General features: G+C 45.7%; 1 protein-coding gene across 3 annotated transcripts in view; it reads right to left on the bottom strand.

Annotated features, from left to right (window-relative positions):
- Window positions 1–2,018: 2,018 nt before the first annotated feature.
- The window catches only part of DIMT1 (DIM1 rRNA methyltransferase and ribosome maturation factor), a 41,156-nt gene continuing 22,850 nt past the window's right edge, over window positions 2,019–20,324 (bottom strand). For all 3 annotated transcript variants that reach the window (XM_063963080.1, XM_063963075.1, XM_063963068.1), the window contains exons 8-12: window positions 13,050–13,142; window positions 11,786–11,850; window positions 6,209–6,272; window positions 4,106–4,212; window positions 2,019–2,792 (exon numbers count right to left, since the gene is read on the bottom strand). In XM_063963080.1, coding sequence (XP_063819150.1) covers window positions 2,750–2,792; window positions 4,106–4,212; window positions 6,209–6,272; window positions 11,786–11,850; window positions 13,050–13,142 — 372 coding nt within the window. In that variant the 3' untranslated portion in view covers window positions 2,019–2,749. The remainder of the gene's footprint in view (window positions 2,793–4,105; window positions 4,213–6,208; window positions 6,273–11,785; window positions 11,851–13,049; window positions 13,143–20,324) is intronic.

A 20,324-nucleotide genomic window follows, 5' to 3' on the forward strand; every position in this document is an offset into this window, starting at 1 on the left:
CTTAGGGGGAGATGTATGAAGCAGTGAACAAAGTGGAGAAGTGAGCCGGTGGAGAATTTGCTTATGGCAACCATTCAGCTTTGAAGTAACATTTATCATGTGCATTCTATAAAATTACATGTAGCAGTTGAATGGTTGCCATGGGCAATTTCTCCACTGCTTCATACATCTACACCTTAGGGGTCTAAGTACTAAGAATTGGCGAGACAAAGTGAATGGAGGTAAAGTACCAGCTACTAACTGCCATGTTACCGGCTTTGTTTCAAGGGTTATGAGCTGATTGGCTGGCACTTTATCTCCATTCACTTTATCATTCTCCAAGGCTTAGTACATAGACCCTAATGTCCCAGCAATATAAGCACTAATTAGAAATGACTCTGAAAGGCTGTGGTATATGTTGAACATATATCTACATGCAGGAGGTTCACATATTAGTAGCCATCATTCCCACCTTACTTCAAATCTGTTACATGGTTTTCACTGGGCAGCGCCAATACTGACACAATCCCAAGCCCTCCATACTCTGTTAGGCTGCGGATTACTGACTGTGGCACATTAAGTGAAGAACTATTTAATACTTCCGTGTTAGACTTTCTGCAATAAACAAATACTTTTGCTGATTACCTTCGGATGAAAGTATTCTGTTCTTTAATACCAACTTCCTGGGACTAGAACACTTCATTATTTGTGTCTTTTGGGGAGTATTCCATCCTTATTATGGGATAAAGTTTAAGATTCATTATATAGATAAAACTGCATGTATACAAGACATGGTATTGGGGTATTTTAACAGATATTGGACCTGATTCAGGTTCAGTTGCAGATTCTGCTTAACAGCAGAATCTGCTACTGCTTCCTATCGCTGCCCAGCGATGCCATTGGAATTCAATTGCATCGCAGGACCAGGAAATAAGGGTAGACCCCTGCATACGCAGCGGCACCATTTTTTTTACTTTGCAGCAGCCATGTGTGACATTACGCGGTCACCTTGAAAAACGGAATGGGCACGCCTGCGTTGTCTTGACCAACCCCCCTAATGTCACCACTGTCAATCACAGCAGGATCGCATCCTTCCTGGATGCGACTGCACTATGAAGGTACGCGCATTGCTCACGTTGCGCATATGCTAATGTCCGAAAATCACCTGTTTGCGATTTTCAGATATTTGTAATCCATGCTGAATAAGGCCCATTGTTTGTTATAGGTGAAGTTTTATAAAGAGAGCCGACACATCCAGATGTTTCATAAAAAACTAGTTACCAGCCCATCAAAATGACGGAACAACTTAACAATAATGTCAGTGTCGGCAGCTGTGCGTGCCAGAAGGGAGGAACACATGAATTGCTCCGTCGGGCACAATCTAGTTGCCACCGCTGTGCAAAACACTTGCATTCCCCCCCAGAGAGGTGAGGAGACTCAAAGTCACTTTTTCCTTTTTTTCTTTATCTTTTACCAATTGTAGAATTTGTAATTTTCTCCCAAGTGCCAGCAGATTTTCTATGTTGTGTTAAATCTCCAATTCTGCACCGGAGTTCATTACCTGTGGGAAGTACAAAGTGGTATGACACTTTTTTTTTTTTACACCACACTTTGTTGCCCATTATGGTTAGATTTTATTTGATATTAGACGAAGCAAAAGACCCCCATAAATAAAAACAATGATATTTCCAGAAAACATAATGGGGGGGGAATTCAAATGTTTCAAAAGTCAGTTGGGCGTCTGTTTTTTTTTCTAGAGATGAGCGGGTTCGGTTTTACTCGCTTCTCAAAGCGGCATCTTATTGGCTCACAGAGGTCTCGTGTTTTTGATAGCCAATAAGATGCCATTTAGAGAATCGAGTAAATCCGAGTAAAACCCGAAAACTCATCTCTAGTTTTTTTCCTGTCTACTAGATAGGAAAAAACAGACACCCAACTGACTTTTCAAACAATTGAATATCCGCCAATATGTTGGGATGTGATGCGCACAATCAAAATAAAAAAATATCTCAGCACAGGAATGAAAAAACCCTCAGCAGTGACATGGTTAATAATTGTTTTTAATTTACATTTTTTTTTAAAAAGACTTCTCTAGTTAATAGATAAAAAGCATCCAGTGATTACTTTAGAAAAAGAACTACCAATAGTCTGTGGAAGGTGGCTTGGAAAGGATACTATAAATGTATCTTTGAATGACAGAGCATAGTTACTGTACATATTACAGATGTGTCCTCTTACATTTTTGCTGCAGTTACGCTAAAAAGCCCTTCAAGTCACACCATGCCGCAGTCACGCACAGAACATAGGCACGCTGCATATCATTTTAATCAGCAGAAGCTGCATGTGCGTCCTATTACATTACATTGAGTCTAAGACGCATTTTCGCTGCAAAATATGCCTAAAAAAAAATAGACGCTCAGTGCTACCGAGTCACACGGCACTCGCGTGTTATGTGTAAGGCCACTTGTAGCGCATGGAGCAATGATGTAAGAGGACACATCTGTACATGTCTTATACAAAACTTATTTTAGAGGATAAAGCATTTTCTGCGTTGTCATCGCTCAATATTCTGCAGCAGGTCATACCATATCCACATAGAGTGTAAGCTCAGGATACAGGTCGTTATCTCCTAATCTTTGAAGGGTTTTATGATCCCAAAACTATAGCCTCTTATCTGTCTCCAAATATGTGTTGCATACGGAGAGCAGTAGTAAACAAATACTACAATACTGAGTTTGTATTAGGCAAAGTGAAAAAGTCTCCAATTCTTTTATGAGAAGTGTATTCCATCTGCATTAAATCCGTGAAGTAACCTATGAAGTAGAAAGAGGAAAAAAAGCCAAGTTAGATGACCAAACATTATGGCCGATATTCAAATGATATATGTCCTTTCTCAAGGGATCCCCGTTACCTCACCCATAGTTATCAGGTTTAGCTCTGTAAAGGGTTAGGGCGCCTCGCTACGCCAGGGTTAGGGAGCTGAAATGATGATATCACGCCCGTCAGCAGAAACAGAACATGTGAGGAAGGGGGTGGAATGAATTGATACCGCCCTATTAATTGAGGAGGCAGACAGCCAAGACTAACATACATTAGATGTAAGCCATAAAGAGAGAGCATACAAGGATGTACTGTAGGTGTTAGATCGGGTTGGGGCCGTGTTACCGGCGGTCAGCATCCCGACACAGAATACCGGCAGTGGGGGCTAGCGCATTGAAGCCCCTTGCGAGCTTGGTGGCGAGATGCGCTTGCTACAGGTTCTATTCCCACTCTATTGGTGTGGTGTACACCCACAAGTGGGAATAGTTCCTGCTAGTCGGCATGTCGACTGTTGGGATTTTCAGGGTTCGTGATGTAGTGGTCAGTATTGTGATCGGCGGGTACACATAACTGCATCCCGTTATATCTCTTATACCGCTTTCAAATCGCAATGGTGGGTCCTTCCGAGTGCGACCTCTTTCAGACTGGCAAACGCGACCCGCCAATTTGATGGTCGGGTTGCCATCGGGGGCAGGAGCGGAGGCGGCACCAGGAGATGAGATCATCTCCATGCTGCCTCCTCCATAGTGTGAATGGGTCACTGATTGCATCGACCCGGGTAACCCGTTCATACTGCACATGAGAATTCGGGACTTACTGTACATTGACCCGGCAATATACTGTGTTATTTGTGCAGTGTAAGAGGTGTATCAGACTATTCCTATGATGGCTACTTTGGAGGGAGCTATGATGAAGGCACTCTTTTCCAGCCGAGGCATAAAGTGGATATCCCCATCTTGTGTACATGGCCTCAGTTTTTGTATCTCTTCTTCTGGCACATTGGCAGCGACCACTATGCCAGCCGTTGGTGACTGGATTCAAGCAATAGAGTTAAATCCGATTTCAATGGATCAGAAAGCTTGTACGATGTTGAACTTGGTTAGACTCATTCTAAACAGTGCAGTATCGTATCTGACCTGACATCCAAGGCTCATAATTATTCCTTTCAAAACCTTCGCCCTAGTAAGGATGCTGTCTCTATTACACATTCGCGCATTGTATTTTTTTGCAGATGTCCTATTGACAACAATCTTAAATATAAACTTAAATGCATTAAACCATCAGATTCAAAAATAAACCAAGTTACCTAATGAAGTCATCCATGTCCATAGAACGTGCTCGTTTCTCACTAAAGCCAGTGTCTCCAAGAATCTTTTCAATTTTTACTGCTATACTGAAGTTTTCTTCAATTGTCTATATAAAAAAGAAAAATAATAAATGAAATATATTTTAAAATGTTTGGAATATAATCATAATAAATCCAGTGGTTCTCAACCTCATCCTTCAAATTTTCCCCACAGGTCATGATTTTGAGTATTTTAAAGGAATCTGTTGGGGGTGTTAAGAATCCCTGGTCCAGAGTTTCCCATTCTCCACCATTACAGTCTGGTCTGATCTAACAATTTGCTCATCCAAGATCGAATCCAGACATTTGAAAAGTGCAACTGGCTGTAAACTGGCAAAATTGGACAAAAGATTGTTGGTTGTTATGATCATTTGTGATCAAATTGTCCATTCAATGTACAAACTGAGTATACCGATTTTTTAAGAGCGGTTTGTGAGCTTCTCTACAAAGAAATTTCACTCTGAACATTATACAGTTTCTATAAGCAGTCAATTTCGGAAAATATAATAATATGTTTCAAGTTTTTTGATGAGTTGCAACTCCGCAAATTTCAGGTTCTATCTGTCGTGTTTGAGAGTTAATACTCACAGAGTTTGAGGTTAAGTGACAAATGTGCCAGCCATTTCCAGCATTTTGCGGGGAGTTTGAAAGGCCAAACTTGCCAGAAACATTCTCTGGCAGGTGAGACTGCAAAAACTACATGCAGGCAAAACATAATAAAGAGCCATGTTAAAACATATGCCACAATGGTTTAATTATTGGGGGCAGGTTTATAAAAATATATTCATACATTTTAACAAGAAGTAATAAGGCCCCAACTAACGCAACATTACCCCCAATAATAAATTAATTAAATAATTATGGACCCTCAATATATTTATTATTGGGGCCCCTAAATTGAGTATTAATTAGTGACAAAGTAATACATATGCTTAATGAGGCTCTTATTAGGCTTTGCCTGGACAGACAGATCAGAATGCTTCCAAGATTAAAATCTAGTCAGGCAGAGGGACAATATTTTCCAGGAAATTAATAACGTAGTGCCTGCTACATTGGCGAGTTAGATTCTATTACTTTGGGCGGTGTGAAAAGTCAAAAACCTGCTGGCTTTCTTCAGATTGGAAGCTCATACATACAGTAGTTCAGTATAGATTGTAAGTCTAAACTGGGTGAGGAATATTTATAACATGAGCATTTAAAAAAAAAAAAAAGAAATTGTATGGTTAAAAGATTCTATAGGGTATATTCAATTAGGGTCGGATCCATTCCGACATGCATTTGTCGGAATGGATCCGACAACCCCTATTCAATCTCATCTCAATTCGACTTTAAAAAAGTTGAATTGAGATGAGGGACCGGAGAGGGAGGAGACCAGCGGGGACAGCCGTGGGCAGATGGAGGAGAGCAGCGCTGCAGAAGGATGTTTCACCGCCGCCAGACCTCACGGCAGTGTCCACCCGGCTCCAGCAAGCGTGACCTCACTTGCTGGAGCCGGGTGGACGCTGCCGTGAGCTTTGCAGCTGTGAACATCCTGCTGCAGCACTGCTCTCCCCTGTATGCCTGCTGCTGTCCCCCGTCTCCCTGCGGCTTCCTCCCTCCCCCCGGCCCCCTCTCCTCCTCTGGGTCCCACATCTCAGTCCGACATTTTTTTATGTCGGACTGAGATGGTCGGAAACGGGGCCAAATCCTGTCGAATTTGGCCCCGTTTCACTCAAAAGTACGTGAATTGGCAGCTATACCGCCGATTCACGTACTATTCGACAAGTCGAATTCCACGACTTGTCGAATAAAAACTGCTGGGATCGAATAGGTCGAATCACGATTCGACCTTAAAAAGTTGAAAACTGCCGTCTTTTCGACGACGGCAGTTTTCGACCCTAATTGAATATACCCCAATATATCTTCAGTAAAGATGATTCCACATGATCCTGATTCTGTTAATTACAAGAGCTAGAAATACTAAACATGACAAATAAAAAAATAAAAAAAAGCAATTGTGTGGAATTATGTAAAGGATTAGGAACCACCAATTTTGTGTTACTATATTTTAACCATTGTACGTACAATATTATGGAGAGAGCAATGTATCCTGTAATTCTTCTCCAGCAGCTCCTGGACTGCACTGGATCTAAAAAAAATAAGAATAACCACCTCATTAAATGTATATTTTTTATATAGCCCACATTTCACCCGCTTTTAATGAGCGACAGACCATGTAAACCATAGGTGTCTTGGATTAAACCATAGGTGTCTTGGATTAAAGGGATATTAAGGCAACCCTATATCTATCTATAATATAATTTAAAAGGTTTCTATATCACAGAGAACAGCTCTCTGCAGGCAGGGGAGCATAGAAATTGAAATAAAAAGAAAGGAATGAACCAGCGCTATGTTTCTTTAATACATTGGTCTCTTCTCAAATGTATTAGAGAAACATAGCGCTGGTTCATTCCTTTCTTTTTATTTAAATGTAACAATGGTTGGAGGTGTAAACCATAGGAAACAACAAGCAGCTGTGTAGAGCGCAGGGTTAAAACTCCTTTCTGCTAGGGGAGCATAGAAGTTTACATTGTTAACCCCACTGAGGACTGGGCGGAAAATGATGGATGAGCAGATGGGCAGGTTTAGCAAGAGGAAAGACTATTCCAGTTATGTCCCAAATAGATTTAGAGCTAGACTATTTTAGTGGCCGCTACACCCTGTCCATTTTTTAACTGTTGATATGCTCCCTGCCCTGTTTGCGAGTGCCGACTTGCGCTCTGTATCTGCACTTCCATGGAGCACCGCGAGACACAGGGTTTGAGAGCAGGCGGAGCGAAGGGCCACAACCCAGCCCCCAGGAGTGGACGAAAACAATTTAAGTAAGAAAAGGGAGGTCTTTAGTAATCCCTGGCGCCCTGCCACCCCTGACAATCTGGCAGCCTATTCAAAAGGAAAGACGGAGAGCTGGGGTGGCTGGAATCCATAGACTGGCATGTGGACTCTGGAGGTGCCAGAGTAGATGGAAGCGACCTTGAGGAACGGGACGCACTGTAACATCCTAACAAAAGCCTGTACTAAGTCATGCCGTCTGTGACCCATCTCATTATGGAACAAGAGTGCCAGTCTTAGCATGTCCTCTTGCTGCGTCTCTAAGGTGCTGTGACGCCAAGCCTGACCTAGATGGGCCAACTGGTTCTTCTTAGCCGTCAAAGTCTATGTTTCTATGTAATGCCTTTCTCTTCTTGCAGTCCCTTGGTGATCCTTATAGAGACTTCTGCAGCTCAGAGGCAAAGCTAGAGAGTGACGGGCTGAGGTGCCTGTGGGGGTATGAGAGTCGCTGGCTTAACACAAATGTATTCATGTAATACACTTGGCTAGTCTGTACTAGGATGACCAATCCCGGACCATTTTTTTAATCCCTGGTATCGGGATTGAAAAATGGTCAATCCCAGGATTGGCTTTCTTGCTGTGCTGTCCTTCGGGTTCGGCGGCAGGTCACGGGCAGCTGAATGCGCAGCGTGACCTCTGACTTCACATCACACTGCACAGGGGGAGGAGGGAGCTGGGCAGCATTGAGCATCCTGAGGATGTGACTGGGTCTGATGGGCATTGTGTTATTTATAGAAGTTAGCATACATTTTTGTTGGGGCAGAACAACTGGCTCTTAAACCTTTAAGATGGCTCTTAGATTTTAGAAAATGTGCTGAGCCCTGTCCTAATGGGGGCAGCAGGCATATGGTATAGTTGGAGAGATACAGAGCCCTGTCCTAATGGGGGCAGCAGGCATGTGGTATAGTTGGAGAGATACAGAGCCCTGTCCTAATGGGGGCAGCAGGCATGTGGTATAGCTGGAGAGATACAGAGCCCTGTCCTAATGGGGGCAGCAGGCATGTGGTATAGTTGGAGAGATACAGAGCCCTGTCCTAATGGGGGCAGCAGGCATGTGGTATAGTTGGAGAGATACAGAGCCCTGTCCTAATGGGGACAGCAGGCATGTGGTATAGTTGGAGAGATACAGAGCCCTGTCCTAATGGGGGCAGCAGGCATGTGGTATAGTTGGAGAGATACAGAGCCCTGTCCTAATGGGGGCAGCAGGCATGTGGTATAGTTGGAGAGATACAGAGCCCTGTCCTAATGGGGGCAGCAGGCATGTGGTATAGTTGGAGAGATACAGAGCCCTGTCCTAATGGGGGCAGCAGGCATGTGGTATAGTTGGAGAGATACAGAGCCCTGTCCTAATGGGGGCAGCAGGCATGTGGTATAGTTGGAGAGATACAGAGCCCTGTCCTAATGGGGGCAGCAGGCATGTGGTGTAGTCGGAGGGATACAGAGCCCTAATGGGGGCAGCAGGCATGTGGTGTAGTCGGAGAGATACAGAGCCCTGTCCTAATGGGGGCAGCAGGCATGTGGTGTAGTCAAAGAGATACAGAGCCCTAATGGGGGCAGCAGGCATATGGTGTAGTCGGAGGGATACAGAGCCCTAATGGGGGCAGCAGGCATGTGGTGTAGTCTGAGGGGTACAGAGCCCTAATGGGGGCAGCAGGCATGTGGTGTAGTCGGAGAGATACAGAGCCCTAATGGGGACAGCAGGCATGTGGTGTAGTCGGAGAGATACAGAGCCCTGTCCTAATGGGGGCAGCAGGCATGTGGTATAGTTGGAGAGATACAGAGCCCTGTCCTAATGGGGACAGCAGGCATGTGGTGTAGTCGGAGAGATACAGAGCCCTGTCCTAATGGGGGCAGCAGGCATGTGGTGTAGTCGGAGAGATACAGAGCCCTGTCCTAATGGGGGCAGCAGGCATGTGGTGTAGTCAGAGAGATACAGAGCCCTGTCCTAATGGGGGCAGCAGGCATGTGGTGTAGTCGGAGAGATACAGAGCCCTGTCCTAATGGGGGCAGCAGGCATGTGGTGTAGTCGGAGAGATACAGAGCCCTGTCCTAATGGGGGCAGCAGGCATGTGGTGTAGTCGGAGAGATACAGAGCCCTGTCCTAATGGGGGCAGCAGGCATGTGGTGTAGTCAGAGAGATACAGAGCCATAATGGGGGCAGCAGGCATGTAGTGTAGTCGGAGAGATACAGAGCCCTAATGGGGGCAGCAGGCATGTGGTATAGTCGGAGGGATATAGAGCCCTAATGGGGGCAGCAGGCATGTGGTGTAGTCGGAGGGATACAGAGCCCTAATGGGGGCAGCAGGCATGTGGTATAGTCGGAGGGATACAGAGCCCTAATGTGGGCAGCAGGCATGTGGTGTAGTCGGAGGGATACAGAGCCCTAATGGGGGCAGCAGGCATGTGGTGTAGTCGGAGAGATAGAGCCCTGTCCTAATGGGGGCAGCAGGCATGTGGTGGAGTCGGAGGGATACAGAGCCCTAATGTGGGCAGCAGGCATGTGGTGTAGTCGGAGGGATACAGAGCCCTAATGGGGGCAGCAGGCATGTGGTGTAGTCGGAGAGATACAGAGCCCTAATGGGGGCAGCAGGCATGTGGTATAGTTGGAGAGATACAGAGCCCTGTCCTAATGGGGACAGCAGGCATGTGGTGTAGTCGGAGAGATACAGAGCCCTGTCCTAATGGGGACAGCAGGCATGTGGTGTAGTCGGAGAGATACAGAGCCCTGTCCTAATGGGGACAGCAGGCATGTGGTGTAGTCGGAGGGATACAGAGCCCTAATGTGGGCAGCAGGCATGTGGTGTAGTCGGAGGGATACAGAGCCCTAATGGGGGCAGCAGGCATGTGGTGTAGTCGGAGAGATACAGAGCCCTAATGGGGGCAGCAGGCATGTGGTATAGTTGGAGAGATACAGAGCCCTGTCCTAATGGGGACAGCAGGCATGTGGTGTAGTCGGAAAGATACAGAGCCCTGTCCTAATGGGGACAGCAGGCATGTGGTGTAGTCGGAGAGATACAGAGCCCTGTCCTAATGGGGACAGCAGGCATGTGGTGTAGTCGGAGGGATACAGAGCCCTAATGTGGGCAGCAGGCATGTGGTGTAGTCGGAGGGATACAGAGCCCTAATGGGGGCAGCAGGCATGTGGTGTAGTCGGAGAGAGACAGAGCCCTAATGGGGACAGCAGGCATGTGGTGTAGTCGGAGAGATACAGAGCCCTGTCCTAATGGGGGCAGCAGGCATGTGGTATAGTTGGAGAGATACAGAGCCCTGTCCTAATGGGGACAGCAGGCATGTGGTGTAGTCGGAGAGATACAGAGCCCTGTCCTAATGGGGACAGCAGGCATGTGGTGTAGTCGGAGGGATACAGAGCCCTAATGTGGGCAGCAGGCATGTGGTGTAGTCGGAGGGATACAGAGCCCTAATGGGGGCAGCAGGCATGTGGTGTAGTCGGAGAGATACAGAGCCCTGTCCTAATGGGGGCAGCAGGCATGTGGTATAGTTGGAGAGATACAGAGCCCTGTCCTAATGGGGACAGCAGGCATGTGGTGTAGTCGGAGAGATACAGAGCCCTGTCCTAATGGGGGCAGCAGGCATGTGGTGTAGTCGGAGAGATACAGAGCCCTGTCCTAATGGGGGCAGCAGGCATGTAGTGTAGTCAGTCAGAGAGATGTAGGGATTAAATGCTGCAGATGTACAAAATTGCAAACTGTGACCAATGTGATATATCAAGGTGAGGGGGGAGGGGGGGGGAGAGAATCATAAAAAACACCAAACATATTTATTTATTTTATATATATATATATATATTAAAAAAAAACTTTACACTAGGGGGCACACTCTTCTGTGATCAGCACCCTACTGTAAAAACACTACTGAATAGGAGTATAATTATGTGGCCTTAGAAATGCACACAAGCCCCCTATCTTCCCTCTGTCAACTTGAAAGGCTGAAGAGTTTATAATAATTTTCCAGTTGCAGAACTATACTTTACATCTGTAAAACCTTACCATGCTTCAGAGCGCTATTGGCTTTGTCTCAGTACAAATCCCTTATGTCTTCCCAAAGCACTCCGAATGTGTATACAATAATCAGTACTAACCGTTTCTGGTGGGAGACAGATATATGGGTGTGCAGCAGCCAGGAGATGCCAGGTTGGAAGAATGAGACAGTGGCAGACAAGACACAAATGCCGGGGTTGTTAATGGCCTATACTGACATAATCAGGGATATTAAAACTGGCTCATGGGAAATGAAATACGCCGTACCCATCTGCTTTCATTTTATAACCTGCAAATACCAACTAGAATCCGTTTAGCATCACATTGTGTAAATGTCTCTTATCTGTGTCGTACACACATTCAGTATTATTATTATTTATTACCAGTTATTTATGTAGCGCACACATATTCTGCAGCACTTTACAGAGAATATTTGTCCATTCACATCAGTCCCTGCCCCAGTGGAGCTTACAATATATAATCCCTATCACATGTACACACATTCACACTAGGGTTAATTTTGTTGGGATCCAATTAACCTACCAGTATAATTTTGGATTGTGGGAGGAAACCGGAGTACCCGGAGGAAACCCACGCAAGTACGGGGAGAATATACAAACTCCACACAGTTAGGGCCATGGTGGGAATTGAACCCATGACCTCAGTGCTGTGAGGCAGTAATGCCAACCATTACACCATCCGTACAGTACATACAAGGACCTCTATGATGTCCTGTGAATTGTGCTATTACTGCCGTACAGCTGGTACTTACTTAAATGCTGCAGCAAGGGTTTTGTTTTTCCTTACAAAGGCAATCCGTACTAAGCCGTCCCATTCCTTGGGAGGGGAAGAGATAAATTAGAACACATATATATCATGCTTCTATTTCATTACAAACAAGGAAATACTGAAAAATAAAGCGCACTACGCAACATGATGGCATATAAGGTGCACGTAGAGCAGATGGCATCTATGGGGGCCTGAAATCTGAGAAATAAAATGTCCCACCCCTTGTCTGGGAATCTGAACGTGAAAAAACGGGTGTAGTCCAGAGGGTCTCAAACGCGGTTCTCAGGGCACCTCAACGGTCCAGGTTTTAGGTATATCCATGGCTCAGCACAGATGATGAAATCAAAGTGATTGAGGTGCTTATTAAGTCACCTGTGACTAAGGAAGGATACATTTAAAACCTGGACCATTGGGGTGCCTTGAGGACCGTGTTTGAAAACCTCTGGTGTAGTCAGTCAGATTGCTCTGGTTGGAGCTAATGGGCTTCACAGTAGTAACAATTACATAAAATTAGGAATGTGAATAAGGTACTGGTGAACTACGGTTAGGCTCCAAAAAGAAGGACCCAAAATGCAGATTATATTGTATTGGCTTATAACAGATTTGGAGCAATATGACAGTGAGACTTTAGGTTTGGACAGGAAGCGCTATAGTTCTTAATCAATAGCTTCCAGTGATTCTACCATATAGCAGTAGACTGCATCCATGGAATAGAAGGGCACTTTCTATGCTTATATGCCCTGTTCTCCAAAATACAACCACCTTGAGCTGAACGCTGTTCACCCAGAGCTGATATAGGGTTCGTTAAACCCAATTAACAGCAGCAATAACCATGCAAATTCAGATATGGGGCAGAATATGGACATAAGACAATTGGAAAAGAACCTGTGACTAGAAGCTCTAAATAGGCTTCATATGTCCTCACTAACATGTATGTCAGTGGTTCTCTAACTGTGTGCCGTGGCTCCGGGACACTTGCAGGGGTGCCCTGGGTTGGTGCTCCGGGATCAATTAAAATTAAACCGACGGAGACATATAAACACAATTTATTTCATTTAAGATTTTTCTAAATTTCTTAAAAATAAACTTTTGGCCTAGGGGTGCCGTGACAAAAATTCTGATACTCTAGGGCACCGTTAGTAAGAACTACGCTCATTGTAGTAACATACATTAAATAGTACACTGGCAGACATTTGTTTAAGGCACTGGCTATCTCAACCTGCCTCGCCCCCGCTGCTATATCTTACCTGAAAGTTGATGGGTGGTGGAGGATTTTTAGGCTCTATTCTCACAACACTGGACTCCACTTTTGGAGGGGGTCTGAAATTGTTCTTTCCCACCTGTAACACATTTTAGAATAGAGCGTCATATTATGCAAAGTCAGCTACGTGTTCTAAGAGACGTCATGGCTGTTCAAACAGTCTAAGCAGCATCTATAGTAACAATAAGATAGAAGTAAGCATGTCTGATTTGCATCACTCTAGACACCGCAAAGTAAAAAAAAACTAGCAACTGGGCAAAACCATGTGCAGTGCAGGTGGGGCAGATATAACATGTGCAGAGAGTGTTAGATTTGGGTGGGGTGTGTTCAACTGAAATCTAAATTGCAGTGTAAAAATAAAGCATCAAGTATTTACTCTGCACAGAAACAATATAACCCACCCAAATCTAACTCTCTCTGCACATGTTACATCTGCCTCACCTGCAGTGCAGCATGGTTTTGCCCAGTTTCTTGCTTTTTTGCTTTACTTACAAACATACATGAATCAAACCCAAATCAGCTCCTAACTGCCATATTACAGGTTGTGCTTGAAAAAGGACATATAGGAGCAGGTTGGCTGGTACTTTGTCCATGGCTTAGTACAGTGGTTCCCAAACTGTGTGCCGTGGCACCCTGGGGTGCCGCGGGACACTTGTAGGGGTGCCTCGGGTTGGTGGTCCAGAACCAATTCAAAATATTTATTATCCATGTAATAGGAAAAACTAGTACTTGTGGCTGCCAGTCATAAAATATGTGTACAAACAGAACAAATCTTGTCCCTCACCACATAACTGAACCTAAGTATGACATATAAACATAATTTACTTAAATTCATATTTTTTATAAATTTCCCAATTAGAAACTTTTGGACTAGGGGTGCCGTGATAAAAATTCTGATACTCTAGGGCGCCGTGATTCAAAAAAGTTTGGGAACCACTGGCTTAGTACATAGACCCCTTAAATCAGAGACTTTAAATGCATCCTGCAAAAATGTGCATTTTGATTACGATGTAGAGCTGGCCGTATATAGGGGTATATGCAATTCCGGGCGAATTGCGGCTTTTTTCGCCCGTTTTTAAATTCGACACAATTCGACCGTCGAATTCCGGCTGGCGGGTGCCGGAATTCGACATATTCAATAAAAATCGGATTTGACAGTCCCGCGGTCAGCCGGAGTAACCTCACCGCTGACCGCAAAGTTCCCACCATTGAAGATAATGGAGAGGCTGTGCGATGCGCTGTCTAACAGCTCAGACGCGCATAGCCAATCAGGAGAGTGCCACGACGTGGCACTCCCTGATTGGCTGAAGGGACCCTCTGTGACAGGAGTCACGGGGGGTCTCAGCATTCGGGGAAAGGGGTCCCATGTGTAAACATGGGACCCCCTTCAGTGCGTGGATCGGGTATGCGGTTTGTTTTTTTGCCAAGTACGTGGATTACAAAAAAAGAACAGGACACACTGGATTTAGGTGAGTATAATTTTATTTTCAGGTACCCCGGATTCTACTTGGAGACGTGGACAGAGTCGGCGTGTGAACATAGGTAAGTATGTGTGTGTCGGCATGTATGTAATAAAGTTGTACTTTCACGGTGTGCGTGTCCTGTTTTTATTTGGGTATTTTTTTGGCAGAAGAACTACAGGTACCAGCGGGCCCGTTTTACCCCCGCATGCTGGTACTTGTGGTTCTCCAAGTACCAGCTTGCGGGGGAGGCTTGCTGGGACTTGTAGTTCTTCTGCAAAAAACAATATTCTGTTATTTTACACAAGGCTATCAGCAGCCCTTGGATATTAGGGGGACAGCCTCGGGCTTCACCCCTGGCCCTTGGGTGGCTGGAGGGGGGGGGGCCCTTGATTTAAGGGGTCCCCACTCCTCCAGGGTACCCCGGCCAGGGGTGACTAGTTGGAGATTTAATGCCACGGCCGCAGGGACCGGTATAAAAGTGTCCCCCGGCTGTGGCATTATCTCTTCAGCTAGTGGAGCCGGGTGCTGGTGTTAAAAATACGGGGGACCCCTACGTTTTTTGTCCCCCGTATTTTTTGCACCAGGACCGGACGCAGAGCACGGTGCTGGTTCTAAAAATACGGGGGATCCCATGTCAATTTTCCCCCGTATTTTTACAACCAGGACCGGCACAAAGAGCCCGAGGCTGGTTATGCTTAGGAGGGGGGACCCCACGCATTTTTTTTCTGGATTTTAACCCATTCCCACTGAAAACCATGCTCTCTCTATTTTAGTCAGTTAAAAAAAAAAAATATTATTTTAAAAAATATATAAATAATAGTTGTGTTTCCTAATAGACAAACCAAGTACCTAATCCCTTCTAATATAAATAGATATGCTATTAGCAATAAAAAAAAACCCACAAAAAAAACATGTTTTTAATTTTTTTTATTAGATTCCGCCAGCAAAGTGAGGCGGAATGAAATTGACGAAATTACTGTCGAAAAGCACTGTTGTCGAATCGACATTCTTCAATTGAATATACTTTTGTCGAAAAGCCGCATTTTTACCATTGCAGACATGTCGAATTGGTCAACTGTCGAATTTCAAAAACTCGAATCTGAAAAATCATTTTTTTTGTCGAAAAGTACTGTATTGCATTGTCGAATATTTTTTTTGTGTCGAAAATGCCCCTTTTTCGACATTTGCGGCAATTCGACCGCAATTGCATATACCCCATACAAGGTACATGCAGCTCAGCTAGGGTAAGATATACACCTGCTTTACGGCTGGAGAGCGGAAATTTGCCGAGTCTATGCCAGAAGAAGTGGCTTTCCAATTCTTACACAGTACAGTTCAGTTGCTCTCAACCTCAACCCTCATGTTTTCCCAACAGGTCATGTTTTCTGAATTTTTGTCTGTGGAAGCAGGTGAGATAATTACTGACCCAGGTCGATGATCTCACATGTGCATGATTAAAAAACAAAAAAAAAAAAAAAAAACCATCACAAAAAAACATGACCTGCTGGTGGTACTTGACAACTGTAGTTGAAATTCCCTGATATAGTACATGACTGGACAGTGTTAGGATTACTTAATATTGTCACTTGCCAAGTGAAAGGAAATCATACCAAGACTCCAATACAGATTTCGTTTTTATTACATTCACATCTATACACGACACATCTGTCACCCTTCCAATTAAAAAAAAGATTGGAAATATAATCTATTGCTGCGGAATGCTAGCTAATCTCACTGTATCAATGTCAATAGATTGCAACTAAGAAAATACCATGTTAACCAGCATGCAAGTAACCAGCAGGAACTAGAAGAAACCCTGATAACCAGAATGAAATAGGAACAGCAGCAGCTGAACCAATACAAGCAACAATGCAGGAAACCGAATCACTGGGCGGGCGCCCAGCATCCTCTACGGACTACGAGAAAAGGATTTACCGGAAGGCGATTAAAATCCTATTTTCTCTTACGTCCTAGAGGATGCTGGGGCTCCATTTAGTACCATGCGGATGTACCAAAGCTCCCAGTACGGGAGGGAGAGTGCTGCGGAACCTGCAGAACAGACTGACCAAACTTTAGGTCCTCAGAGGCCAAAGTATTGAACTTGTAGAACTTAGCAAATGTGTTCGACCCTTACCAAGTGGCTGCTCGGCAAAGCTGTAAAGCCGAGACACCCCGAGCAGCCGCCCAGGAAGAACCCACTTTAGAAATAGAGTGGGCATTAACAGATTTTGGACACGGCAATCCTGCCGTAGAATAAGCATGCTGGATAGAAAACCTGATCCAGGGAGAAATTTTCTGCTTAGAAGCAGGACACCCAACCTTGTTTGGATCATAAAGGACAAACAGAGCGTCCGACTTTCTGTGACGAGAAGTTATCTTCACATATATTTTCAAAGCCCTCACAACATCCAACGACTTTGAGTTCTCGAGGGGTCAGTAGCTACTGGCACCACAATAGGTTGGTTGATATGAAAAGCCCACACAACCTTTGGAAGAAATCGCAGACGTGTTCTGAGCTCAGCTCTATCCTCATGGAAAATCAAGTAAGGGCTCTTGTGCGACAATGCCCCCTGTGACAGCCTGCCAAGTAAGAAACTTTACGTCCACCTCCTGCAAAGGTTCGAACCAATCCGATTTAAGGGATTGCAGCACCACATTAAGATCCCAAGGTGCCGTAGGAGGCACAAAGGGTGGTTGGATTTGCAGAACTCCTTTCAAAAATGTCTGAACCTCAGGGAGGGCAGCCAATTGTTTGTGGAAGAAAATGGACAAGGCCGAAATCTGGACATTTATGGAGCCTAAGCGTAGGTCCACATCCACACCTGCTTGCAGAAAGAGGAGAAAACGTCCTAGATGAAACTCCACCGTAGGAAACTACTTGGATTCACATCAAGACACATACTTTTTACCAAATGCGATGGTAATGTTTTGACGTTACTCCCTTCCTAGCCTGTACGAATTACCTTTTTCAGAATGCCTTTCCGAGCTAAGATCTGGCGTTCAACCTCCATGCCGTCAAACGTAGCCGCGGTCTTGATAAGCGAATGGCCCCTGTTGAAGAAGGTCCTCACGAAGAGGAAGAGGCCTCGGATCCTCCAAGAGTAATCCCAGAAGATCCGCGTACCAAGCCCTTCTTAGCCAGTCCGGAGCAAAGAGGATCGCCTGAACTCTTGTTCTTTTTATTAGTTTGAGAATCCTTGGGATGAGTGGAAGTGGAGGGACCACAGACACTGACTGGGACACCAACAAAGTTACCAGGGCATCCACCGTCACCATCTGTGGGTCTCTTGAACTGGAACAGTATCTCCGAAGCTTCTTTTTGAGGCGAGAGGCCATCATGTCTATCTGAGGTACACCCCATCGGCTTGTTACCTCTGTGAATATCTCCGGATAGAGGCCCTAATCTCCTGAGGAAGTATGCTTCCCAGTTGTCCACTACGGGAATGAAGATTGCTGACAGCGCCAGCGCGTGTCTTTCTGCCCAGAGGAGGATTCTCGTTACCTCGGACATTGCAGCTCTGCTCTTTGTTGCCTGTTTATGTAGGGCACCGCCCTGACGTTGCCCGACTGAACTTGACATGGCTTGATCTTTCAGAAGATGTGTAGCTTGTAGAAGGCCGTTGTATATGGCCCTTAGTTCCAGAATGTTTACCGGAAGGAGAGCTTCCTGACTTGACCACTTTCCTTGGAAGTCCTCCCATTGGGTGACTACTCCCCAACCTCTGAGACTTGCATCCATGGTTAGAAGAATCCAATTCTGAATCCCGAACCTGCGGCCCTCGACTAGGTGAGAAGTTTGCAGCCACCAGAGGAGTGAATGTCTGGCTTTCGGCGACAGGTGTATCCGCTGGTGCATGTGAAGATGTGATCCCGACCATTTGTCCAGGAGAGCCAGTTAGACGAACCGTGCGTGGAATCTTCCGTACTGTAAAGCCTCGTAGGAGGCTACCATCTTCCCCAGAAGGCGAATGCACTGACGAACCGATACCCGGGCTGGCTTCAGGACATCACGGACCATTGTTTGGATCATCAACACTTTCTGTCGGCTTCAAATGTGACTTTGGAAGGTTCAGGATCCACCCAAGATCCTGGAGTAGGCGAGTTGAGAGAGCATATCGTCCAGATATGGAACTATGTTCACTACCTGTCTGCGGAGGAGGAGTAGCATCATCTCTGCCATGACCTAGGGGAACACCCTTGGTGCTGTGGAGAGGCCAAATGGCAGTGCTTGGAACTGATAGTGACAGTCCAGCAGCTCAAATCTTAGATAACCCTGGTGAGGCGGCCAGATCGGAATGTGAAGGTACGCATCCTTGATATCCAGGGATACTAGGAATTCTCCCTCCACTAGACCTGAGATCACCGCTCTGAGAGACTCCATCTTGAATATGAAATCCCTCAAGTAGGGTTCTATGTTTTTAGGTCTAATACTGGCCTTACCGAACCGTCCAGTTTCGGTACCACAAACAGGTTTGAGTAATAACCCTTGTGTTGTAGGTGAGGTGGAACTGGAACAATTACATTTGTTTGGCAAATGTTTGAATAGCTTCCAGCAGTAGTGTACTTTCTGTCCGAGAAGCTAGTAATAATGGGGGTCATTCCGAGTTGATCGCTAGCTACTGCTGTTCGCTGCGTAGCATTTAGTGAAAAAAACCCGGCTAATCTGCGCATACGTATGCACCACAATGCGCACGGGCATCGTACGGGTACGAAGTCCATTGAGGTTTTGCACTGGTTCTAGTAACGATTCCAATCGCACAGCCGAACGCAAGGAGACTGACAGAAAGAGGGCGTTTATGGGTGTCAACTGCCCGTTTTCTGGGCGTGTTTGGAAAAATGCAGGCGTGGCCGTGCGTTTGCTGGGCTGGTATCTGACATCATTACCGTGTCACTCGTCGCAGCAATCATCGCACAGGATAAGTAACTACAGGGCTGGTCTTGTTTTGCACAAAATGTGTTTGCAGGCGCTCTGCTGCACAGGCGTTCGCACTCCTGCAAAAGCGAAAATACACTCCCCCGTGGGCGGCGACTATGCGTTTGCACGGCTGCTAAAAACTGCTAGCGAGCGATCAACTCGGAATGACCCCCAATATGTGAGGCGGGAGTACTAGAAACTTCAGTCTGCACCCCTGGGCAACCTAACCGTTTCCAGGGGGTCTAGGCAGGATGTCGCCCAGATGTTTAACTGAAATCTCTTTAGTCTCGCTCCCACCTGCCTGATCCCCAGGCAGTGAGGTCCACCAACAAACCGAAGGGTTTGAGAAGGCAGAATCCGAAATCCGTCCCTGGGAACCTGGCGTTGCAGGTTTTCTGGATTTTCCCCAAGGTCCTCTAAAGGAAGTGGAGGAACCCTTGGACTCATGTTTAAACCTTGCGGTTCGAAGGGATTGCAGTGTAGGTGTAGGATATAATTTCCTGGTCTCTGAAGCTGCGGAAGGAAGATATGTCGACTTAACCGCAGTTGGCATGGATATTCATGTATCCGGTGCGTCCCAAAAGGGCCTCACCTGTGAAGGGCGGACCCGCCATACATTTCTTGGATTCTGTATCTGCAGTCCATTGGTGTAGCTTGCTTGTCTAAACTGCCAGAGTAGTGGCCCCTGCGTGACGCAGGCCTATCTCCTTCATGGCCTCCAGCCGTGAAGCCTGTAGAATCCTGTAGGTGATATAGAAACAAGCAAATCTCTCTCCTATACATAGAATCTAAATCATCAAGTAAGGAGCATGACCACGTAACTATAGCCCCAGAGATCTACGCAAGCGAGGGTCTCTGAGCCACACCTGTAGCAGTGCACAGT

This window comes from Pseudophryne corroboree, chromosome 1, assembly GCF_028390025.1.
Source record: "Pseudophryne corroboree isolate aPseCor3 chromosome 1, aPseCor3.hap2, whole genome shotgun sequence".
Lineage (NCBI taxonomy): Eukaryota > Metazoa > Chordata > Amphibia > Anura > Myobatrachidae > Pseudophryne > Pseudophryne corroboree.